The 25,427-nt window shown below is 53.2% G+C and overlaps 1 protein-coding gene across 2 annotated transcripts in view; it reads right to left on the minus strand.

The window, feature by feature from the left end:
• Positions 1–25,126, minus strand: part of KCNB1 (potassium voltage-gated channel subfamily B member 1) — an 84,415-nt gene extending 59,289 nt beyond the window's left edge. The window contains exons 1-2 of one of the 2 annotated variants that reach the window (XM_037167119.2): positions 24,791–25,126; positions 22,822–23,554 (exon numbers count right to left, since the gene is read on the minus strand). In XM_037167119.2, coding sequence (XP_037023014.1) covers positions 22,822–23,388 — 567 coding nt within the window. In that variant the 5' untranslated portion in view covers positions 23,389–23,554; positions 24,791–25,126. Of the gene's footprint in view, positions 1–22,821; positions 23,555–24,298; positions 24,338–24,790 lie in introns of those variants that run through there. The other variant, XM_037167128.2, reaches the window with a different exon arrangement.
• Positions 25,127–25,427: the final 301 nt, after the last annotated feature.

Genomic DNA, 25,427 nt, shown 5'->3' on the forward strand with positions numbered 1-25,427 from the left:
TTAGACACAAGGTGGGGGCCCACACATGCCGCCCCTCCTCTTCACCCTCACCGAGCCCTGCCCCATCCCAGCAGTCTCTGAGCACACGCAGCAGCCTGAGAACATCCCAGAGGTTTGCTATTTTTATAGACCACGGGGCTAGACAAGAGGCTGGTGTGTGTGTCCCTGTGTGTGTGTGTCTGTGTGGTCTTATGTCGGGCCTCCCTCCTTCTCCGGGCTCTGCCAAGTTCTCCCTCCTTCCCTCTGCGCCTGGAGCTGGGGGTTGGGAGGCCCTCCTAGGCCACTTCCCATTTTGGGAATTGGGCTGAGAACTATGCAAGGAGACAGAAATAATTCCTTTTTCGAGCCTAGCCAGGACCATCACAGCCCAAACACTGGCACAGAACCAGTGCTGAGGAGGGGCGGGGGCGGTGGCTGGGGGCAGGGCTGAGCCCTGGGGCCCAGGCAGGCAAAGACTTGGGTGTTTGTAGAGAAACTTGCTTGCTCTGGGTACTGGGTGAGCTGGGTACTGGGAACCTGTAAGACTGAGCAGCTTCCACTGGGGAGCTGCCAGGCCAGAAAATGTCCAGGGCATGGGGAGCAAGATGAAGAAAGAAAGAGCAAGAAAGACATCACAGAGGCCCCATAAGGCAAAGACAGCTTGAAAAAGAGACCATTTCTGGAAGCCAGGAAGAGGTCTCTGCTAGCTCCCCGAGTACATGCCCCCCTCCTAAGCGCAGACAGGCTGTCTGCAAAATGGAGGCGGACCCACTGATCACTCAAGTCAGGAAGCACTTAGCACACAGTAGGCACATACTGAATGCAAGGGTCCTTCGGGTTGGAATTCAAACACAGGCAGCGTCACACCCTCCTAGCGTAGGACCTTGGGCAAGCCACCCCAGCTGGCTCAGACTCAGATTTTGCATGTGTGACATAAGAACAACGACAGAGCCCACTTCCCGCAGTGGCTACGAGGACGGAAGGACAAGATGGTGTAGGGAATCTCGCACGTAATAGACGTGCGATGCATTGTAGTCCTTCCTTCCTTTCTGTCTCAGGGCGTCACTATTATTTCAGGGGGCCTTACAAGGAAGGACCCAGCCAAAGGCCCACAACGTCTAAGTGACACCCACCTAGAACCAGCCTCTATTTTCAGAGCCTTGGTTTCCCCCTCGTGTAAGATGATGTGAACACAAGAGGAGCTGTCCCCGAGAGCTCCTTCATCATTATCATCACCAGAGACCACCTTTAGCGATCTTAACCTTTGGACCTTGTCCTTCCCGGAACGCTGCTTCCTCCCCAGCCTCTCCCTGGTCTGCAGGGGATCCCTAAGGTCTTAAGAACGCTGACTCTACCCCTGCCGCGATCAGCACATTTCGTCCCCAGGATAAGCACACTGCATTCTCTAGACATGGAGATCACTCAGCGTGGGGACAGGTGACACAAACTAGCCCACCGGAGTGACTTCAGACTTATGCTGGAAGGGTAGGAGTTCCGTTTTCTTCTGGGTGACATGGTAGCACAGGTGAGACCTCACAGTGCCTATGCAGCTCCCACGAGGGAAGCCAGCCCAAGACCACACGGACTCCCGGAGAAGGGCACGGCAGAGTGGATCACAGACACGGCAAAGACATCACGACCCACCCACCGCCACGGTGACCCCTGGGTCATGCCTCCCTGGAACTTTCTGGTTACACCATCCAATACATGCCCTTTACTGTCTGGACCAGCTTGGTGTCACTTTCTGTCTCTCGCACTCAAATGCACTTACAGACCTGCCTCCTTCATCACAGACCTTTTTGCCAGTTCTAATCCTTGTCATTACTTTTGTAAGTAGACAGTCCTCTTCTTCCCATCTGAGAGGTGAGGAAAGGAAACTTAGAGCAGTAAAGTGACTTGCCCCAAATCACAGAGCCAGAAAGTGTCAGTGGCAAGTTCCACTGAGTTCCACCTGGAAATGGCTCATGCTCCTTCCATCTGCTATGTGACCTCCCTTTACCTACCTCAGAGCAAGTGAAAGGAAGAAAGGCAGGAACCGCCTCCCAACTCCATTAATAATTGTCCCAAAGGAGACATGTGTCATCAGGTCAAAGCCTGGAAGATGCTTAGAGATCATTCAGCTTAACCTCCCTCAACCACCCATTTTATAGATGGGGAAACTGAGGCCCAGAGCAGGGAAGGGACACAGGGAGCAGGAGGCAAATGGGGAGCCTAGGCCTAGAAGGGCAGAGGGGGCCATCTGCTGTTCCAAGCATGCCTAGGGGCTTCCTTTACCCTCCCGCCCTTTTGGGGAACCGGGTGGCTTGGATGAAGCTGGCTCCAGGCCTGGCCAATCAGAACTGTGCATTCCCCTGGCAACAGTGATTGGCTCAGTGTGGGCACTCACCAAATTAAGCCAATCAGAGTGAGACCTGGGGCAGGGCAGGGACTGCAGTTCAAGGGGCGCTCCCCAGTCCTGACCGAGCTCTCTTTGGCACAGAGAACAGGCTCCAGGCTCAGCCCGGGCAGGCCACTGTGGCTGGTGAGAGTTTAACGATCCAGTTCCTTTTCACGGTATTCATTTTTAGACTTGTCTTCCATTTTGGGTGATCAGTTCAAACTGGTTTGTGGGGACCATTTCAATTTTAAAACCGAAATGTCCGGAAAACTGTTTCCATCCCAGGCAAAAGGGGACAGAAATGGTTGGTCACCCCGCTTCAATTTATGGGTATCGGATACTAATGTTCTATTCATGGCAGGTTCCTTTTAAAATAAACTCACTTAAATTTAAAAAGTGGTCTGTGTAAGGAATAATACTAAGAAAATGATGGTACCTTGAGTGAAAGGAAATGGCGAGAAATCACGAAAGCTGCATGTGGGTGCCCGATCGCGTTGGGAGAAACAATGCCTGCAAGTGTGGGAACCCAAGCTCAGTCTCTGGGTTGATGGCCTGCGGGCTGTTCAATCCTAGGTAAGTTGCTCACCCTCTCTGAGCCTCCACATCCTCCCCAGCTCACAAGGCAGCAGAAAGGACAGAGGCAGGGGTGGCAGGGGCAGGCAGGCTCTGTTCAGACAATTAAATCGTCAGCTGCTCCCAGGACAAAACCTGCAGCCAGCAGCAGCTCACAGATCCTCAGGGAGGCCCGTCACCCCCCTGCTGTGCTTGGCTGCTGGGGCCATGTCTGCAAATTAGTCACCACTCAGCCTGGACGCCCTCTTGAGATGCTCACTGCCTGGTGCCAACGAGTCCCCACTCCTCCTTGGCACAGACAGCTGGCTCTCGATCCCCTGCCATTATTGTCTGATAACAGTGCTTGATTTGTCTACACAGACTGCGGCCCTCGAATGCAATTAGCATCTAACTACGGCACAGGGCTCGGAGTGCTGTTCACTGGTGCCCGTGCAGGTCACACAGGCGCTGGCAGACGTCTGTTCTCACGGTCACCTCTGCAGACACACGTGCACCTGCTTAGGTCCCTAAGTGTGGAAATGAGTCAGTATGGGCGTGTGTGCTCTGTAAGCCACTCACGGCTTGCACAGAAAGACCCAAGACAGGCACACACAGGACCATGTACACATGTGTACAAACAGGCACGTGACATGGGGTGCTTCCAGGATCAAATGACAGATGTCTGGAGGTACCTAGGACAGTGTCTGGCACATGGTCAGTTAGCCCTCAATGAACAAGACCACACATCAATTTTCCCCTCAATATCATCTTCCTCACTGAGGTATCGTTTACACATAATAAAAGACACTAGTTTTAAGTGTTTGGTGCAGTGTCTTTGATAATGGATACACCAGTGTAACCATCACCCTAATTAAGATACAAAACATTTCCCTCCCCCCAGAAAGCTCCCTCAGGCCCCCTTCTGGTCCATGTCTCCAAAGGCAGCCACTGTTCTGATTTTTCTCACCACCGTTTAGTTTTGCCTGTTCATAAAGCTCATATAAATGGAATAGCAAAGTACATTCTTCCCAGCGACTAGTATGCATGTCAGATGTGTGCACACAAGCACGCACAGCCATGTACTTGGATTTATGTGTCCGGAAGCTCATGGATGCACTCATGTACACACTCAGAGAGGGGTGTTTCCAAGCTGTAAGTCCTGGGCCTCAGTCTGCAGCTCAGGTGGCCTCCTTAGTCCAGGTGGCGAAGGGAGCTGAGGGAGCGCCTGGTACCGGGTCCGGACCAGGGGGAGGCTCCTTCTTCATCTCCTTCAGCTCCTCCCCTGGACTGACCACGCCCTACGTGCCAGGCGCTGTCCTGACCCGCTCCATCCTTCCAGCAACCTTAGACTCTAGATACAGTTATGACCCTTCTCTTATGGGCAAGCAACCTAAGGCACAGAGAGGTCAGCATCTTGTCTAAGGTCCCGGAGCAGAGGAAGCAGCAGAGATGGATTTGAACTCAGTCCGGCTCCAGAGCCTTCACTCAGCACCGTGATGGTCTCTGTGCTCACGGAGAGACCATGAGGCTTATCATCTGTGCCCACACCCTGGCACACAGCAGGCAGTTAATAAATGTTGGCTGCAGCCACCACCAAAGACATTTGCACCCACTGTTTCTGATGCCTCAGAACAACCCCTCTGCACAGATGAGGTGCCTGAGGCTCCGCAAAGAATCCAGGTCTTCTAGCTCAAAATCCCACACTCTTCCTATTCTCCCCACTAGGGCTATTCCGCCCCAAGAGAGAGGGACTCTGTTTTGTCCACTGCTATGTCCCCAGCACCTAGAAGAGTGCCTGGCACCTACTTAGCACTCAATACGTGTTTTTCCAGTGAATGGCACAGTGGGCAGCTGGGAGCAATTGCCCAGCCAAAAGGCCTCCTTTACAGCTGGGGGACCTGAGCCCTAGCGAGGGGGTGTGACTTGTCCAAGGTCACACCGCTCAGCACCACTGAATCTCTCATTTTCTCCCTGCCTGGCTCACCCTCTCGACTTCCTTCCCTGAGCAAGCCAGAAGATTTTGGAGCCCGGGAGGCACTCGCAAAGCCCACGTTAATGGGGAGCTGGCGTGGAGCCGCTCCCAACTTCATTACGCTGTCCAAGGTCGGCGAGGGAGGCTGCCAAGCGAAACCTCAGAAAACGCCGGGGGAAGGCAAACAAGGCCCAGCCTGCCAGAGCTTTCCCGCTGGGGCCGGGGAGCATTCCTGGCACAGAGGGCAGGAGGGAGGGCCGGGCCAGCCTTTAAAAGCCCTTTGCAAGCAACTGCTTGGACTGCAGCTCACTCTGGCCATGTCCCCACCAAGTCAGCAGAAGAAGCAAAACTCTTCAGCCCAGTGGGACAATGGGGCGTGGTCAGTGATAGTCCATCCTGAAGATGGAGGGAAATGAGAGGAAGGAAGGAGCTGCTGGGGTGGGGGCAGGCTGCCCTGGATGGGGCCCACTCTTACTTGTCAGTCCCTAGCACTTGTACGTGGATGTAAGTTTTCAACACAACGACCACTTCCTCACATGCCTGTTAGGTGGGGGTCCCTAGAAGCAGAGCCTGAGACAAGGATTCTTATGCATAAGATTCACTGAGGAAGTACCTTCAGGAGGCAGCCAGCGAGGGAAGCAAGTCTCAGCAGGAAGCTCCCTTCAGCCTGATCCATAAGGGAGCCCAGGAGCGTGAACTGCAAGGGAGTCCATCTTGCTCGCTCGCAGTAAAGAAGGCAGAGCCTTTGTCCCCCACCCCCCACCTCAGTGAGTCATTGTCTATGGGCTGCCCAAGCAGGGAGGGAGCTGTAAGCCCCCAGCAGGTGACTCCTATTGGCCAAGGGCAATTGTGAGAGGGGTCGTTGTGAGGAGGGGGCAGCCATAAGCTATTAGCAGGTGGGGTGCGCCAGCTCAAAAAGGGGTGTGGGTGAGGCACCTATAGCACCCACTGCATCGACTGCTCCCTGTCGCATTCATTCATTGCCACCAAAACCTTCCCAACTTAGGGACAACCCTTAGAGGAAAGATGAGGGAAAGACTGAACTGAGGTTGCGTTTTCTACTGCCCTCCACTGACGGCCATTGAATCTGTTGTTTGAAAAACAAAAATACAAAACTGAAGAAGAAAGGGAAAGGAGGAGGAGGAAGAAAAGAAAAGGCACTGTCCCACATCCGGGCTAACAGAGTGCAAGTTCAATGTCCTATGAGCCACCGAGGGCAGCGTGTCAGAGCTGGAGCTCTGGGGCTCGTCACGCTGCTGTGCCCGCTGCAGGGACTCACCGAGGAATGACAGGACAGGCTGGCTTGGCTTGAGGACCGGCCCAGGTAGATGAAGTTACAAGGTGAAGAAAGACAAAGCGGCCTGGCCAGGCCTCAGGGGAGGCCCCTGGACGGGCCCTGGGCGGGCGGTGAGATCCGATCTGTGGGGAGGTGGTGTGGCAGAGCAGGAGACTGGGGCGGAGGGTCCTTGGGAAGGTGAGGGCCTGGCCTGCAGGTGACTCACCCACGTGCCTTTCAACCCCAGCTTTGAAAGGCACCAGACCTTTCAGCCCTGAGCAGGACAGGCCAAGGGCCAGGTCACACTCCACCTTCACCCATGGCGAGGTAAAGCCGCCTCACCTGGGCACAGCACTCTGCAGTGAGCAAAACAGCTATTAGCATAGCATTTTGAGGTGGGCTGGTCAAGGACTCAATTCCACGCATGGGGAAACTGAGGCTTAGAGAGGTTCAAGGACTTCATTGTTCCTTCATGTTCCTTAAGTACTTACTGGGTGCCCAGCACTAACGCAGGCGCTGGGATCCTTGAGCAAACAAAATAGAAACCCCTGCTCACATGTATCACACATTCAAGGGCACCAGGAGTGGGGTCAGGAGGAGATGGTCATTGCCATGGAAAAGTAATAACACAGGGAAGGGAGAAAGTGCAGGCGGGGAGTTGCCATTTAAAAATGGACGAAGAAGACCAGCTCTGGAGCTGAGCAGATTCTGTGTTCAAATCCCAGCTCCGAGATGCATTCTCAGTAGAGCCTTGGACAGAGGACTCAGCCTTTCTGAGCCTCAGTTTCCTCGCCTGTAAGAAGGAGGCTGCAAGTGAGGAGGGTGTGGTCCACAGGGGTTGGGTCCCTGGAGAAGAGGCTTTAGTGGTGGACATAGGTGATGTGCTTTAGAATTGTACTTTGAGGACCACCTGTATCAGAATCAACTGAGACCTCGTTAGATTGCAGGCCCTGGGCTGCCTGTAGAGACTTTGATTCTATGGTCTGGGGGACAGACCTGCTGGGGGGCTGAGGACCCCTGAGCTAGAGCTTACCTGTGGGGTTGAGGAGCCCGTGGCTGCTCCCTGACGAAGACCCACTGGTCTCCAGATGGGAAATGCCCTCCAAGATCACAGAGCCCAGCAATGCGCTGCCATTATGCAGACGAGGAACCTGGACAGCAGGGAAGCACTGAGTGACCTGCCTGAGGCCACACAGCTGGCCAGCAGCAGAGCCGTGTCTGGGACAGGTGACAGATAGATGAAGAAGTAACAGCCAGTTCAAGTAACAAGCCGTCAGACCCAGAGAATAGGGGTAGGGGCAGGGTGAGAGTTGAATTTCACCCCAGGAATCTAATCCTTCTGAATGGCAGATGGATGCATTTCCTTCCCACTGGAGAGTGGTGAATGATTCTCCACGGACCCCTGATCAACTCCCCGGCCTTTATTTTTTTGAAAAACGGGACCCTACTCTGTGAGACACCCTAACCCAGCCTCCAGGGAGTCTCTTCCTACAGCCCAGTGGCCTTGTTAAACCCCTGTGTGTGCCAATGTGGGACACAGACCACCGGTACAGGTGGCACTGAAATCTGAATTTCTCACCCTCACTGCACACTGGCATCACCTCGGGGGCTCTAAAAAATACCAATCCCTGGGTCCCACCCCCCCAGAGATTCTGACTTAATTGGTCTGGGGGGGTGGCCTGGCACTCGGTCTTGTAAAGATCCTCAGATGATTCTTGGGGGGAGCCAAGACTGGTCCAGCTATACAGGGGCAAGACACCAGATCAGATGGATTCAGGGTGAGAAGGCACCAGCCTTCCCAATTCTCCTTCCAACCTTCAGACTCCCTGACGGGGAAAGTCCCAGTTTGAAGCGAATGGGATTTTAACACTTCTCCAAAAACACATACATCTCCCCTTTCAACGCACGGAGAGTAGGTGTCGGGCGCTGGCATCTGGCTAGAATTTCATGGCATGATTCATGGCAAATGGTACCAATTCTTCGTGATGTCTAATTTCCTCTCGAAACAACGTGATTGAGATAAAATAAGTGAGTTGATTTTTAAAAAGAATATTAAGCAAATTCCTATTTTAGAAATTTTCCCTGGGTGCAGTGGTGGTCCCCACATTTATGTTTTGCTTTGACAACAGAGATTGGTTCAGAGACGAGCCTATGATGCAAGTGTGTCCAATCAGAGCCGGTCTTGGGACTTTTGCTGGAACAGCCAGGAATGAGGGCCTTTTTTGTTTTGTTTTGTTTTGTTTACTGTCTTTGGTGCTTGGAGGATGGAGTTTGGAGACAATGTCATTTCAGTGAGAGGAATGGCCTGTCTGAGGCCACAGGCTCTAGTGGTGGAGCAAGGATTTGAACCATGTCCACCTGCCCCCAAGGGTAGTTACTTAGTGCAACTTCTAAGTAAACCATGTATCTGGTGAACTCGCTGGGATCCATCATTTTAAAACCTCCCTCAGAACTTCCATTTCCTGGGTTTAGTGTCTTCCTATGGTGTTTGCTTAAGGAAAATCCAATAGCATCCTATAAAATATAAGCCAGGTATATACCTTTAAGAATCTGATAGAAGACACTGTATTCACCACTCAACACATTGTGAGCATCAGAGAAGACACTTGGCTGTTTGTAAAAAAAGCGGTGCCCTTGTTCCTCTCAGTCTGGGATGATAAGAACCTTCTGGATCGAGTTCCAGCTAGACATTTCAGACTTTCTAATCCACTCCCCACTGAAAAGAAGTGTGATGTTAGCTTCCTGCCAACTGTGACTAGCCTCCGAATTCATTCAGCCTTCCATTCATTCAACACAGTTTCGTGGAGTGCTTACACGGAGGTAGGCACGGAACACAGCAGGTGAGTCCTGCCGCCTGGGAGCTCAGAGCCCACTGAGGGTGGGGGAAGGCGCGCAGTAATCACATGATCGGTAAAGGGATGTGAAATTATAATGCAAACAAGATAGGCACGTAGAACTTTGAAAAGTTCTACACCTGGGGGATTTGACCTATTCAGATATCAAAGAAAGCTTTCCAGATGTGGAAGCTTCAGGATGAGCAGGTAATAACCGGGTGAAGAAGAGGGGAACAGCATTCCAGGCAGGGGGAACAGCATGTGCAAAGGCCTGAGGCAGAAGGAATTTGGTAAGTCCGAGTGTGGCAGCAAAGTCAGAAATTGTGATAGGGGATGAATTCAGAGAGTTTGGGGGTGGGAGGAGCTGGCCTTGAAGGACACTGGGAGGAAGTTTACTCTCTCCCCCCAACCCATTCACCAGTGAATTGGAGAAATTTGGGAAATATAACAAAACATTCACACAATGGGATTGTTTAATACCTTGAGGAGTTTGAGTTACTTAAGGAGAAAAGGGAGAAGGGCAAAAGGAAGGCAAGAGCCTAAGAATAAAAGGAAGAAGTAAGTGAGGGGAGGGCAACAGAGAGGATGGAAGAGAGACATGCTGATTCGGGGCCTGGGCTTGGGAAGTAACAGCCTGGCTTCAAACATGGCCCTGCCACCTCTTAGCTCTATCCTTGCATGTGTAAGTCAACCTCTCCGGGGCTCAGTTTCCTCATCTGTAAAATGGGGATAATAACGGTGCCAACCTCAGAGGGCATTGTGAGGGCTATGTGAGTTAATAACCCCTGTAGAGTGGCAGATGCGTGTTAGCTATGTGGGTGTCATCAGAGAAATAGACTGTGTTGTGTCCGCTAAACTCTCAGAGTCCTCAGCAAGGGCAGGTCAGGGGTGAGCAGTGACTGGGTGGACAGAGGGCGCACAGTGCTGGGCTGGTACGGGGTAGGCTTCGGAGGGTAGCTAAGGAATCGCCCTGGGAGACCCAAACTCCTCCTCCCTTAAGTGAGAGAGTCTCGTGTCTGGGAGGTGGTCAGGTTCGGCATTTTTTTGAGTGAAAAGGAAGGGGCTCTGACCACCTCCCTCATAAGAAACCTCCAGGTCATGGAAGACTGTGCCCACAGTGATGAACTTGGGAACCTAAAAGCACTGACCAGCGGCCCATTGTGAGGGGAAGGACATCAAGTCTGGGAAGTCAAGGGAAGCATATTTAAGCAAAATCCTAAAAGATGAGTTAAGGAGGCCAAGAGGGCCAGGGTAGGGGCTGCAAGAGCTAGTCAACACAGCACATGCAAAGCCCCCGAGGCAAGACCCAGAATGGTATCCCGGGATCTGAGAAAGGAGGCAGGGAGCCACAGGAGGTGTGTGTGATATGAAGGTGGGTTCTTACAGACCCTTAGTGGCCAGGTAGGGATTTTGGAAGTTATCCTGACAGCAATTAGGAGCCATGATGGGATGATGGCCCTCCCCACTGCATCTTCCCCTCACCCCCAGCCAAAAACTCTGCACAGGTGCAGTGGATGAGATGGGAGGCGGGCTCTGCATCGAGTGACTGCACCATATCTGAATGGCAACATTCACTCATTCAACAGGTTTTTGTTTGGTGCCTACTATATACCGGGCACCGTGTTAACACAGGGAAGATAGAAGTACAACCTGACCAAGTCTGTCTCGATGGAACGTACGACATAGTGGGATAAGGCAGACAAGAGCCAGATAAACATGTAAAGTGCCAAGTGGTGTAAAAGGCTCTGATGGAAAACAAAGGAAGGCAAAGGGTGGAGCATAAATGTTGGGAGGAGGGTGCAATATAACCATTTACTAGGGGATGGGACCCAGCACGTCGTCTCAGCCACCCCCCTTTCCACTGAGCGCATTATTGTAAGTAGAGTTTAAAGATGATTTTTTAGCGCCCCGGCTGGTGTGGCTCAGTGGATTGAGCACCAGCCTGCGAACCAAAAGGTCACTGGTTCGATTCCCAGTCAGGGCTCATGCCTGAGTTGTAAGCCAGGTCCCCAGTACGGGGAGTGTGAGAGGCAACTGATCGATGTGTCTCTCGCACCTTAATGTTCCTCTCCCTTTCTCCCCCTCTCTCTCTCTAAAAAAAAAGATGATTTTTAGCATCTCTCCACCCTGTGATCAATGAACCTCCCCAGTTGGCACCAACAATGCATTTGGTGTGACCGCAGTGACCAGCAAAGTGCTCCACTTCCTCAGGTGTCACTTCCAGCCACACATCTGGGCTGCGGAGCCTTGAGCCGTGGGAACTGTTCCAACCCCTGCCTAACACCATTTGCCCTTCTCTGGGGACAGGGTGGGGAAACTACCCCCGTGCCCCCCAGGGCTCGGCAGCGCTGCTTCCCTGGGCCTGCTCCAGGTCAACCAGTGAGGAGACGGGGATTTAAATGAAGCTGACAACAGGTTGAAGGGTTTGGGGCGGGGTGCGGCCGGGGGGCCATTCTGTAGTTGCCTTCCCACGAATAGTGTCATCTCTGCCAGCACCTCCCGAGTGGGTGGGTGTCAGAAACAGTAAGAAAAAGAGGCATAAGTAACAGGACCCCACTGGCTACCGAGAGGTCTGGGCACCTTCTGTGGTTCCTTTCCTCAGAAACTGCTGCCAGGAGCTGTGGACGGTAAAGTGTTAATGACACATAAGGGGCGAGACACACAAAATAACGGATTGGGAACAAGAGTTCCGACTCCAAACGTCGGTGTTCCAAATGTGCCTGTCAGAATCCCGGTCATGAACACTGCCAAAGTGTCCTGACCTTGAACCTCAGCATTCCGACTATGAACATGAGTTCCAACCTGGAACATCAGCATTCCGACCTTGCCTGCTACAGTTTCGATCACGAGTAGGGAAGCTCTAGCCACATACTCCTTGGGTCCAATTACGGAACTGAGGATTCTGACAATGGATGGCAGGCTTCTGACCTTGAACCCCAGAGTTGTGACCTTGAATGGGGATGCTTCAACAATGAATATCAGAGCGGTGATCCTGAGTGGCAAAATTCCAACCTTGAACTCCAGAATCCCAATCCCTGGCACACTCATCTCTACCAAGAATTTCTGAATGCCCAAGCTCTCCAGCTTGAATTTGTAAAGCTGACATCACTCCACAGAGACAGGAAGTTTTAATTCTATACAATGAACTCTACCACAGGCCCACAGCTCTTACTTAGAAATAAGCCAAATGTTCAGATGATGAATCAAAATAATAAAAATAACACCAGCTTACACTTGCTGCACGTCAGGCATTTTGCTGAGCATTTTACATGCTTTTATGTTATTTGTTCCTCCGGACAAGCTCCAGGAGTTTATTATTCCCATTGCGCAGATGAGGAACCCGAGGCTCAGCTCCAGTCCAGTTTGCTGACTTGATATCTAGTGCTTTTTCTAACCACTACAGAAGCTTTTCCTTCCTGCTCTGGTTGGGGCTGGGGAGGGGCATGTTGGATCCTATTAGCTAATGAGTTAAGGATTTACCACAAATTTACCACAAACCAGCAACCTTTTAGTTCATAGGCTGTGGCTCAGTCCACTAAACCACACCTGCCTGTGACAAATTCTTTAATTTTTAAAAATTATTTGCCAACATTCAAGCTGGGATACCGCACATGAAAATTAAAATGTCTGGCTGGGCCCAGAAAGGAACCCAGCCTGGAACCGAATAGCAGCTGATTCTTTAGATGGGAGCGCATGGCCCAGTTTACCACAGTCCCCACCACTCCCTGCTGCCTCCTTGTCGCTAAGGCTGAGTGTGACCTGGCTTCCTCATTGAACTTGCCCTACCCCCGTTCTTCCGTCCAACTGCTTCACCTGTTAACACCACCTGCCTGGCCCCCATAGCCATCCGAGTCTGAGGTCCCTGCTCTGACCTCCGCGTCCCTAGGCAGGGAGCTGGAGGAGGCACTTTTTCCTTGACAGATTCTCCAGGACCTTCCACTCTTCCCCTAGGCCTTCTGAGTCATTCCTTCCCGAGGGCAGGGCCTGCTTCCTGGGGTACAACCTGCCTAGCAACAGAAGGACCTCACTAGGCTTACTACTTCACTGTCTCCGTGAATTTTTGAACAAGGGGGCTGCACCTTCATTCTGCACTGCACCCCCTCAAATTCTGTAGCTGGCCCTGCCAGTGGATCACTTAGTACTAGGGGCACACACCATGCCATGCACATATAACACACAACATACATGGCACACACCTCACACCACACAGTACACACACAACAGACACACACACGCCACGGACTTCTCAATCTGTCTGGAGGACCACCTCTTGGATTGGCCTCTTCTCCTAGTCGTGAGGCCAATAGCAGTTTAAAATTGTTATACAGGGGTAGGGGTTTGGGGGCAGCAAACTAGAGGGAGGGAGGGGGCACTAGGGGACTCGCCTGTGGCTGCATTTGACAGAGCTTCGTGGGGGTGTGACGGAGACCGGGCAGGGGGCTGGGGGAGTGTCTGAGTCCCTCACCCCCCGCCACTCCTCGGCACAGATGTTGCGTGAAGAGTCTGAGTGAGCACCGTTTCATCAGAGGCCAGGTTAAGGCGCGGTTTGGGGCAGTTGCTCTTTCCTCTCTCCCGTTTGAGAAAAGAAAGGGAGAAGGAAAACCAATAAGCATCTGTGCTTGGTCACTCAGTGCTGGGCGTGCGCACACACACACACACACACACACACACACACACACACACACACACTGGCCCAGGTGAGTGAGTGCCCGTCTTTCTTACTTGGCACAGTCACCACGCCCGGAGAGGAAACGGAGGAAGGGGAGGCCCAGAGAGATGACAGGGTCTGTCTCGAAGCTCCTGGGAGGCTGGGTGGGGGTTATAAACTCGGGTGTCCAGACTTCTTTCCACTTTCCCTACCAGGAGGTTGGCTCGCGAGGGGAGGGGAAGCACTGAGGAAGAGGAAGGGAAGGACGGCTGCCCCAAGTGGGCCTCATCTCAAAATAAACCAGAGGCGTTTTATCACGGAAAGAGTGTAAACAGCACCCAGTCCAAACCGATCATTCAATGTCATGGAGGGCCTGTCTGAAGAGGTGACACATGAGCTAAGACCTGAAGGACGAGAAGGGGCAGCTGGCATCACAAGATACGGAGCCAGAGGCCCAGAGAGGTTAAGTGATGTCCTTAAGCTCACACAGCTATCTTGTGCTCTCCCTTCCTCCCTCCTGTCCTGCAACCCCCCTCGGACAAAGCCCCTCCTCGGCATCAGGCCCCGAGGTGACTTGAGAACACAAGTCTGTCCACTTTTCCTGTAAATGCTGTTGTTTCCCAAAGCAGCCTAGGTAATAGGTAAATGAATGTGACAGATGTACCAATTAAACTTCATCTATAAACCAGGAAGCCCACCCACCCTGCTTTAGAGCACAGAAATTAGTAAGATATAGTCCTCGACTTGGAGAACATTCTGCTTTAGCTGGGGAGATAAAACAAGAAGGAATGTGCTAAGCAGTGCAGGGGAGGTAGAAGCAGAACTTGCAGAAAACAGGACATCATTTCTGCAGCTCTGGAAGGGGAAAAATCCAGTGCAAATGCTCAGAAAGGGCCGAGGACACCAAAAGGCCCTCTTTGACCATGCTCTGCTATTAGCCATCAAAACCCTTTGCTTCTTTCCTTCACAGCATACATATTACACTGCGTGGTTATTCTTTCATTGAATTTTTTACTTGTTTAAAGCCTAATGCCCTCCACTCGGCTATAAACTCCATCATGGCTGTGGATTATTTTTTGCTAGCTTACATTTAGTCTTCCCTCTCTGGGAAACAGTACTTGAATTTTTCTTTGGGGAACTCTCTCATTCCAGCTCCAGCTATTGGCATGTGACCCATATCTGGCTAAGTGATTGGCTCAGGGATGGGCCAATGAAAATCGGCCCTGGGATTTTGTTGGAACTACTGGGAAAGAGGCTTGCTTCCCCCCCCCCCCCAGGATGGAAGCCTGGAGTTGCTAGAAACTATCTTTCCAGCCTTGTTGGTGCAGCCTGCTGAAAAGCCACCACAGGGAAGAGTTAGAAATACTGGAAACCAAGCCTCAATGACCTACTTAAGCCCCTGGATTCAGCCCTCCCTAAAGACTTACTTAATCAAGGATACGCGCGCACACACACACACATACACACTCTTTTTCTTGCTTAAGTTCATGTGAGCTGCATTTTTGTCACTGCAACCCCAAAAATCCTAACTAATAGATACACAAGTGCTTGTCAAGTACCCAGCACGGTTCCTGGAATATAGCAATAAATGTTTGTCATACAAAAAACAGGTGACCTCAAAACACGCACATACACCCACATAAAGTTCTAAGGATCAGAGAAGCCTAGAAAGGAAGCTAACTTTGAAACCAAGAGGATTGTCCCAGGAATAGGAGGGAGTGACAGAGTCAAATTGCAGTCAGTGTTTCAAGGAACAATAAAGGATCTGCAAACTCATCCAAGGCATAGGAGATAAAAGAAAATTGATCCATTCAAAGAGACAGTGGGGACTCCAGGCCTGAGAAGCAGAAGGAAAGCTGGATAACATTATCATCTTATCTCTGCCTGTCGTTCTGCTTCTCACATGCCCCGACACGGTGATCACAGGCCACCTCCTTGTTCTGCAAGGACTCTGAGAGGCAGAGCTGGCCAAGGTCAAGGGCCCCAAGGGGCATACAGACCATGGAAAGACTCTGGGAAGGGCCCTAGGCAGCAATTAGGGAAAGGTAGCGGTTTATTTTTAGACTCTGTTTGATTCCAAGTCCATTACCTGGCAGATGTGAGTGATGGCGTGGAATTGGCGAATGTGACATTATTCTCTCAAAGACAGCGTCCGCCTGCCAGGCCGTGGTGGGCAGTTATGGTGGAGGCCGGCCTCGCTGCAGAGCGAAAGGGAGCAGCCAGGGGCGAGGGAACACCTCACATGTCTAATTTCGTCCTTCTCCTTGCCGTAAGTGGAAGAGGGGAGCTGTCGCCACTTCCTGGCCTGGGCAGTGTGGACATGGGAGTGGGCAGGTGGAGACAAGGGAGGGAGGAGGAGATGGACGGCTGTACTGGGGAGACCTTACCTTCATAAGATCATGCCAATTTACCCTCTGACTCACTCAACACACGTTTACTACCAGTGAACTGCAACAACAAAAACAACACTAGTTAACTTGCACTGGACACTTTGCTGAATGCCAGGCACGACTCTGAGGGTTTAATATAGAGTTGGTCCCAAACTAGGGATCAGGAAGTTGATCAGAGAGGTTAAGTCATGTGCTGTAGGGCGCCCAGCTCAAAAGTACTCGTTTCAGAGCCTGTTGTCCTGAGCGTTCCTATCTCTCTGTGGATCAGTCCTGGCATCCCCAGAACAACACATAAGTTGGTCGTCACGGTGTTTTGTGCCAGGAAGGTCTGAACATCAGGTTTTCAGGACATAGAGGAGGCAGCAGTCAGAGCTGCCGGAAGGGGGTGTGGGTGGTGGAGGAAGGGAGGGAGAAGGCTGCAGGCCTTTCTCTTGACAGGAGGAAGAAGACGGTGCAAAGCAGAAGAATCAGCTTGGGCAAAGGTGTGGAGCGGGACTGGGGAAGGAGGACTATTGGAGGAAGGCCAAAAGGCCGGTGTAGTGGGAGCAGATCATACCACGGAGGGAGGCTGGGAGGAGAAGAAGGTGGAGATGTTGGCTGAGGCCTTGAAGGCCACGGTGAGGAGTCTGGGCTTTATCTTGGGGGCTGTGAGCAGGTATCATTTTGCAAGAATAATACTTTTTTTAGAAAGAAGCTTATTTATCCAGCAAGATTGTCAGGAGGATTAAGTGAGACAACAACAACTAAGAACAACAACAAAACATCCTAACAGTTCTGGAGGGCTCTCCATGCGTCAGACCCTGGTTGAGTGCTCTGCACGCGTGGACTCATTTCTGCCGGCCATGCAATGGGCAGGTGCTGCTACAGCACCCATTTCATGAGTAAAGGAATCAGGGCACAGGCAGATGCAGTAGTTTGCCCCAAATCACATGGTCAGTGAGTAGAGGCCAAACGTTGAACTTGGGCAATCCAGCTCTCCCATCAGGGCTCCTCTCCCTGAGGCCATCGGGTATAGAAGTGCGCAAAGTACTGGGTACGGAGCTGGCACTTAATGCATGCCCGTTCTCTTCCCGTTAATTAAGCTCTGGCCACGCTGCTCCTTTAGCCACCACTTTTTCTTCCTGTGCATTTCCACATCCTCTAGCCTATCAGAGACTTTCAAACCCCCTGAGAGACCAGCTGCCAAAGTCTCTCATCCCGGACAAGCATCCTGCAGAAATGGGAAGATCCCCGAGCCTCAGTGAGGGTAACAGGAGGGTGGGAGAGGTTTGGAAATGGGCCCTGATCTTTCGTCAAGTTATTGTGCAACGAAGTCAAATCGAGACTCTGGATTGATGAAACGCGGCTTCATTCGGCACTGTACGAGCACTGCCATACTTCCTCCTCCGGGCAGCCCTGCGAGGTGGGTTTGTATCACCATCTTCACAGACAGACTAGGAAATGGAGGCTATGGGAGGGGGAAGGATTTGCACCAAGTCCAGAGCTAGGAAGTGGCAGGGCTGGGATTCAAACCCGGGCCTCTCTGACCCACAGCCAGGATTCTCAATCTCTGGCATATGGTCTCCCAGAAATAAACAGGAGCATCCAGGATGCCTGACCTGGGGCCAGCAAGAGCCTCAGCCAGGCGACTCATGGCACAGAGAAGCCCCACGAATTCTGAGCCGGTTTCCCTCGTTATTTCTCCATGAGGATGCATGGATGCCCCCCGCATCCATCCCACTGGTGGTATGGAACCCTAACAGGGCAGGAAGCGATCCCCCACAATCAACAGCGCTGCAACAGGAGAGGCTGCCAGCCACGGAGGTAGCCAGACTAGAAGAATTCGGTGATGACGCTAGCAATCGCCACTGTCATTTACTGAATGCTTACCAGGTGCTGGGCACTGGCCCACGCTCTTTATGCAGATTGTCTCCTAATGGCCCTGCACGGTGGGCTCCCTTTCCTAAATGAGGAAACTGAGACCCGGAGAAGGAAAGGGATCTGTCATATTCCTGGTAGGACGGAACAGACCACACCTGCTGGACTCCTGAGTTGATTCTTAATCAAGTCTGTGGTGGGCAAACTACTGACCACTGTCCCTAAATCAAGAATACTCCCTCTTTTGATTATAAAAATTCACGCTAATAAAGTGCTTTCCATTTGCAAATTACATTTATATCTGAAATATCACTGAATCATGAAAATAGCCCAAAGAAGTGGGTCATCATTGAGCAGAGGAGTTCACCGAGCTTGAATGATTCCAGGATTAGGAAACACTGGCTTGGGAACCAGACGCCCCTGGGTTCAAACTCTGGCTCTGCCATTTTCCTTCCTTTGACAAATATTTACTGAGGACTTAGCTGTGTGTGCTCCGACAAGTGACTGCACCACTTAGCACCTCCATTTATTTCTTCTTTGTAAGAGTCTTAACACCATTCATGAAATCCATTCTCTCCTTCATCTGAGAATGCCAGACATGGGCTTTCCCAGGCTTCCCTGTAGAATGAGCATGTGACCTGATCCTGGCCAATGGGATTTAAGGGGGTTCTGGGGAAAGGTTTATCTCAGGGGAAAACATGGCTCAAAGGATGAGATGCCCCATGTCACTGGTTGGATATTGTGTTGTCAACACTGGAAGGCTGGAACTGGGCAGCCATTTTGTGATATGAGGCATCAAGCCTGATGACCAAGGTACCTGCAGGAGCTGGAGGAGCTGAAAGATGAAAAAAAAAATCTAGAATCCTGATGACACCATGGAGCCATTATCCCGAAACCAGCTACCCTGAACCTTCCTGTTATGTGGGATGATACATCTTCCTCCTTGTAGAAACCACTTCAAGTTTTTTTATTGTTACTTGCAGCCCAAATGAGCTGACTGTCTGAATTGCTGAAGGGATTTCAATGGGATGGTGGATGTAAAGTTCCACTAATCAGTGCCTGGCACAGTAAGCCGCAGCTTCTCCAGATATTAAGGAGTTATCTTAGGGCTTGGACCCAGAGATGGCTCTGGGGAACACAGATGCTCCTAGCCTGGTGAATTAGTTCCCGCTTTCTCCTACTGAGAAAGCCTGTAGTTTTCTGAGAAAGCGGAAACCCAGTGGTGGCCCAGCACCGAAACCCTTTCACTCTGTTGGGGCTGACCCCAGTTCCAAACAAGAATCAATCACACTAGCTTTTGCCTAATGGATTTTGATTTTTCACTCCCCTGACGGCGAAGGCTAGTGCCTGCGCTTCTGTGGTTGTCTCTGCGTTGCCAGAACAGCCCATCAATTATTAACAGCGACAGCTCAGCCTCCCGGTACCGCTAGCAGAGGGAAAGGGTTTGCCGCAGCTCAGCCCACCCAGCCGTGCAGAGAGAACTCAGCTCTTTATATTTACAACAACAGGCCGCCTTCCTACTGTGTGATTTGGCAAACACTCATATGACTCTGCGGGGGGGGGGGGGGGGGACGGGACTTTTACCTCCATTTCACAGGTGGGGGCTGGGGCTTGGAGCCTTGAAGAACTTGCCTAAGGCCAGAAACTAGGGAGGAAGCGAGACCTGGGCCTGCACCCCTGGTATGTTCTTGCTCTTAGATGTGTGAGATTTGTGAATCTCACAACCACTCAGGAACGCTCCTCCATTTTACCCTCTCCTTGGCCTCTGTGGCCTCTGTGAAGTTTCCACAGGCCTAGCTGCCTGACCAGCAAGGCATCCAAATTGGGTGGGGGGTGGTGAGGCGAGCACAGAGACCTGGGGTGCAGGCAGGCAGTGAGGAAGACATCACAGATTCCCCCAAACCCTGAGACACAGTGACTGACTGATTGCTTGACCCATTCATTTACTCCACATGTAGTTATTTGAGTTTCTCTATGCCAGGCACCGTGATGGGTGCTGAGAACGGAGCAGTAAATCCAGCTCACGGCGCTCACACTCATGTGTGGGAGAAACAGAGAAACAAAAGGACGCAGATACCATTTCAGACGGGGCTTCCAGCCTGTGCAGCACAGACATTTCGTGATGGGACAGAGACTAAGGGGAAGGCGGCCGTTTTCGACAGGGCTCAGGAACGGTCTCTCTGAGGAGGGGCTGTTCGGGCAGGGGCCTGCTTAAATGAGAAATGAGAAGTGGCTGGCTGTGAGCCAATGTGAGAAAGAGCATTCTAAGTAGCAGGAGCAGCAAGTGCAAAGGGCCTGAGGCAGGATAAAGCCTGACCCGTTTAGGCGGGGGCGGAGTGAGTGAACCAGAGGAGAGTAGAAAAACTGAGCTCAGAGAGGTCACAGGCCTGGCTTCTGTGGGGTCTGGGGTGCCCTGGCGAAGGTTGGGATTTTATTCTGAGTGAGATGGGAAACCTCTGGAGGATTTTGAGCAGATGAACGATGGGATCCAATTTACATTTTGGAAAGCTCACTCTGGCTGCTGTGTGGGTAGTGGATTGCAAGGGGCAGGAGTGGAAACAGAGAATGGGAAGGAGGCTACATCGCTTATTCATGATGGAAAGAACAGGGTCTTTAAAATCACACTTGAGTTTGAATTTCTGGCACTGCTGTGTTGCCTGCTGTGTGACCTTGGGCAAGTTACTTAACCTCTCTGAGCCTTCCTATTTGAGAAAGGTGAGATAATAATAGAGAATCCGTATAGGGACTAATTGCATTGTTATACTTCTTAACACAGTGGGTGTTTGATCAGTGAGAGTCAGGATTTCTATACTGAGAGCCAATGAGCTGGCCTGCCTTCCCATTTCAGCTCTCGCTGCAGAATATCCCGGACCGTCCATCTGCCAGGAATGTGTGCTGGCTGAGCCCGGGATCACAGAGAGGTCACAAAGCTGTCCCTGCAAGTGGATTAACCCAAAGGAGAGATGAGGCTGTTTATTCCCGAACAGTGTCTTTTGCAAGCTGGGGCTTCCAAATGCCAACCTACGCACTGCCTTTGCCTGTGACCCTCCCCTGCTCTGCCCCTCAATCTCCTGTCTTAGGGGACAGGGCGGGGAGGAGGGAGAGTCACGTCTGGGCCCAAACAGGATGTGGAGGGCAGGGACCTGTGTCAGGCCTGGAAATAGCAAAATAAGTCTGTTGATCCTAAGCCGGTTAAGGGTGAGCGACTCTGTCTTAAGAGGGAGGGTTTTTGGACACGAAACCTGGGGCAGGATTATGACCAGAGACAGCTCACAGCCTCAGAATGTGTCCTCTTCAGAGTTGCCAGGGAGGAGGGAAAACCTGCAGGCTTTCCTCCACACTCCTCCCACATCCCACCCCCACCTCCCAAAATGTCTCCTTGGGTAGTCAGATCTGGGGAAAGGACCCCACAGGGTCCCCTTCAGATCTGGCTTTGCAACTGAGCCTTCGGGGAGGAGCTAACTGAGCCGGGGGGTCCCACACAATGAGAGGCCAGGCTGGGTGAAGGCAGCCCTAGCTAGGACATCACGGCTGCCACACGGGCTTCCTTCTCCTCCTTTCTCCCTCTTCTTCCATGAATACACCGACCTACCCCCCGCCCCACGCTGCTTTTTGGCTCTGCTCTCAGAGGGCGAGTTATGTTCAACACGTCTTTTCCAACTGCGTCCTCCTGGATTTTGACATCAACGCCTCCCTTTTCTGGCCTCTCCCTGGGGCCCAGATGAACTCCTTGATGGGGCCGAACGTACTGTGTTGTCCTTTATTCTGACAGCTGGCACACTGGCTGCAGGAAGACAGGCCCCTGACTCTTCAAGGCAGCCCCGAATCCCCATAGGACACAGAGAAGTCGCTCCCATTCTGGCCTGGCCCCCACCCAAAGCCTCTCAGTCCCTTATACCCTTGGCCTTTACCTGGCAGCACACAGGACCCCTGGCTCCCAGAATGTAATAAAACTCATCCCTGCCTCCTGCTTTATTGTCCACATCGCCTATTCTTCTCTCCTGTTCTGAAATTTACATCTCCTTCCAATGGCGAAAGCAACTTTACAACCTGCATCAAACCATTCTTGGAATAAGCTCACCACATAAATAAAGAACAAATCAGAGGGTGACCCTTCTTCGCCCACAAGCATCCGCAGCCAGCTGCATGCGTCATGCACACACACACCCACCTCTCAGAGTCCCTTTGCCTCATTTTGCTTACTTATGTTAAAACTGCCTGGCCCTGGCCAGTGGCTCAGTTTGGTTGGAGCTTGTCCCGTACACCAAAAGGTTGCAGGTTCGATTCCTGGTCAGGACATATACCTAGGTTGTGGGTTTGATCGCCCATCAGGGCCCATAGGAGAGGCAACAAATCAACCCCCCCCACCCTTTCTCTCTCTCTCAAATCAATAAACATATCCTTGGGTGAGGATTTTAAAGTAAAAAACTTCCTGACAGTATCTCAATATCCTCCAAGCAAGTCTGTAAGCTGCTTTAATTCCCTCCTTGAGGCAAAGTGGGGTTATAAATTGAGGGATAAATTAAAATCACAGGGCGATACCCTTCAGGCTTGAGCCTGGGACTTCTTCACTCGGAAGCACTGTGTGGAATAGACCAAACAGCTCTCTACATGCCCTGGCAAGGCTTAATTGCTTCTCTGTGCTCTCTTCCTCGTTTGCAGTATCCATCTCCTGCTGTGTGGGTTCTTATAAGTCTCCATGAATCCCTTTCTCCAAATAAGTCAGGGTATAAAGTATTGAATAATAAAAGGATGGGTGACCAATACCACATAGGATCAGTCCGAAGGGGCTGGTCCTTATCTCCAAGGTCTCTGGCTATAGCCCCTCCCCGTTTCTGGTCTTCGTATCAGAAGACCCGAGTTCCCCCGCAGAGGTCATCAACCTGGGGACACAGGAGGAGTCCCCCAGCCCAGCAGCCCCAGATCCCAGGCTCACCTTGGCAGCCACGGAGGAATTGGGCTTCTCCAGTAGGTCCCAGAGCTTTTTCCTCTTTTCCGCGCAGCACGTGTTATCAAACTCCTCACCCTCCCTCTCGCGCAGGGTCTCGGCCTCGCGTTTGAGCTCCTCGTTCATCTGCTCCTTCTTCTGGTGGTAGCGGGCCTGGCAGCAGGACTCCAGGTAGATTTCATCGATGCCCCAGTAGTCCAGCTCTTGGCTGAAGCTGAGCGCGCACATCTCCTCCATCATGTGCAGCCGCCCAGTGCGGTAGAAGTTGAGGATGGAGGTGAAGGCGCCTGGGTGGCGGTCAAAGAAGTACTCGTTGTCGTCGAGGCTGTAGTCATCGCACACTTCGAGCAGCGAGTCGTGCGTGTTGCAGTCACGGAGCTTGCCCAGCCGCGTGCGGGGCAGGCGGTCCAGGGTGCGCCAGAGCACCTCGTGCGCCAGGCCCCCAACGTTGAGGCGGACGCGCCTAGAGCACGCCTTGCTGCGCACGATCTCCATGGGCTCCGGCGGCAGCGAGCTGGTGGAACGGGAGCCATGCTTCGTCATGCCCGCCGGCATCTCTGGTCCGGCCGCCCCCTCCCCCCCTGCCCCCCCAGGCCGCTGTCACAGGACGGCAAGGCCGGCCGCAGTGGGGGAGGGGGGCAGGGAGCGCTGTGGGCTGTTGCGGGTGCAGGGGGCCACGCGGGCGCGCCTTATGGCCGTCTTCTCACCTCCATCCCGACGGCTACGAGGCAGAAAGCGGATGCAGGTAAGCAAACAGGAAGGCACGGCCCCTCCATACCTCCCCAGCCGGGCCCCAGCCGGGCCCCAGCTGGCCTTGACCTTCCCAGAGATTAAGCAGCTCAGGGGGGCAGAAAGCCTGGGCGCTGTCCCTCCTGTCGGTGCTGAAGTCCGCCCCACCCCATGGATGGAGTGACTAGCCGCCCATTGGAGCGGGGAGGGGGCCCCCAAGAGGCGCCCCAGGGACCCGGGAGGCCCCACCCGAGTTTCTGAGGCCCAGGCCTGACCCGGCCGCCCGCGGCGCTGTCCGCCCCTTTGAGTGCTGAAACTCGCTTTTCTCTGGGTGTCCCCGTCGAGTCCCGAACCTGGCCCCGGAATGGGGAGAGAGGGGAGCTGCGTGAAAAACTTTTTTTAAAAAAAAAGACTTTGCATCTTTTCCTCCCCATGTTCCGGGATAATTAGAATCTGAAGGCTGGGGGATGGCAGATGGCAGCAGGTTTGCTTTTTCTAAACCTTAAAAATTTGGGGGATTCTGGAGGACTTCAGGTGCCCACCTGTCGGAGGTCACAACAGACCTCCGTGTGTGTCCGTGACCGTGTGTGGTCACGACAGACCCGCACTGTTGTGGAGCGACCCCTTTCCCCAAGCCGCGGGAGTATATCTTGAGGTCGCTCCGGCGACAAGATGAGCCCTGGAACCGCAAAGCGCGGGTTCCCACACGGCCCTCCCCACCGTGCCCCTAACCCACCGCAGGAGGAGCGCGCAGAGTCCTGGGGATCCACCTGCTCCGTCTTCCCCTCGCTCCTTCCCCACCCCCTCCTCCTCTTCCTCCTCCTCCTCCTCCTCGCTCCTCTCCTGCGATGGCTTTTTATAACTCCGGGTTCTGCGCCTTTCCCGGGGCTTAGAAGGGAAGGGGGTGGGGGAGGTAGGAGGCGGGGAAACGAGCTGAATTTTCTGGCCTTTTCAAAACGTGCCCTCCTCCTGCCGCGCACTGGTGATTTCGGGGGCTCCTCTGAGCCCCCTGGCAGTGAAGCTCACGCCCTTTCCCCTCGCCCTGGAATGATACCGTGCATCTCCGCAAGCCCCAGCCCCTGTCCGCACGCCCCCCACCCCCACTCCCACCCACCCCAGTCTGGAGCCGTTGAGCCTGGGTAGACCAACAGGCCGAGCCGCGCGGTAGGCGAGTCCCCCACTCACGTCCCCCTGCGCCCTCGCCGCGGCCGCACGCCCCAACACTCACCCTCAGGGCGGCCGCCTCCCGGGGCCAGGGACCGGGCATCGCCCCGGCCGCCGGAGCACCCCGGCCCGCGGGCAGCGGCGGACCCGGGGCCCGGCCGGGCCCGGCCTATGCCGGCCGGCCGGGCAGGCGCCTCTCCGGGGCTGCAGGCGCTGCGAAGCCGGACGAGCTCTCCGAGGTTGGGGGCGCAGGCGGGCGCTGCGGGCGCGGGTGGCAGGACCGCGTTCTGGAGGCGACTCCTGCTCCACCTCCTCCTCCTCCCGCTCCGGAGGCGGCGGCAGCGGCTGCTTGGGCGAGATCAACAAGTCGGGGCTGAGCTTCGGCTCCGCGTTCCCTGTGATTCTGTCCCACACTTCAGAGCTCCCAGAGTCCGACACCGAGGCGGGACGGCGCCACCTGCGGGTAGCAAGCGTGCGCGCCGCTTAACTCCTGCCTGCCCAGCCTGGCCTGCTGCCGAGCTTGGGGGCGGGCTTGGGGTTCGGGCGAGGAGGAGCCTGGCAGTCCTCACCTTTCCACCTGGACTACCTCCCCTGCCTTCCTGGCAGTCCTGCCTTTCTTAGTCCTATCAACAGTGTGAGGTGAATGCCTACTGTGTGCAAGACACTAGGATGAGCGTCTGAGGTACAGCATTCAAGCAAAC

The sequence above is a fragment of the Artibeus jamaicensis genome, unplaced genomic scaffold (genome assembly GCF_021234435.1).
Source record: "Artibeus jamaicensis isolate MK-2021 breed Jamaican fruit bat unplaced genomic scaffold, CSHL_Jam_final contig_685, whole genome shotgun sequence".
Taxonomy (NCBI): domain Eukaryota; kingdom Metazoa; phylum Chordata; class Mammalia; order Chiroptera; family Phyllostomidae; genus Artibeus; species Artibeus jamaicensis.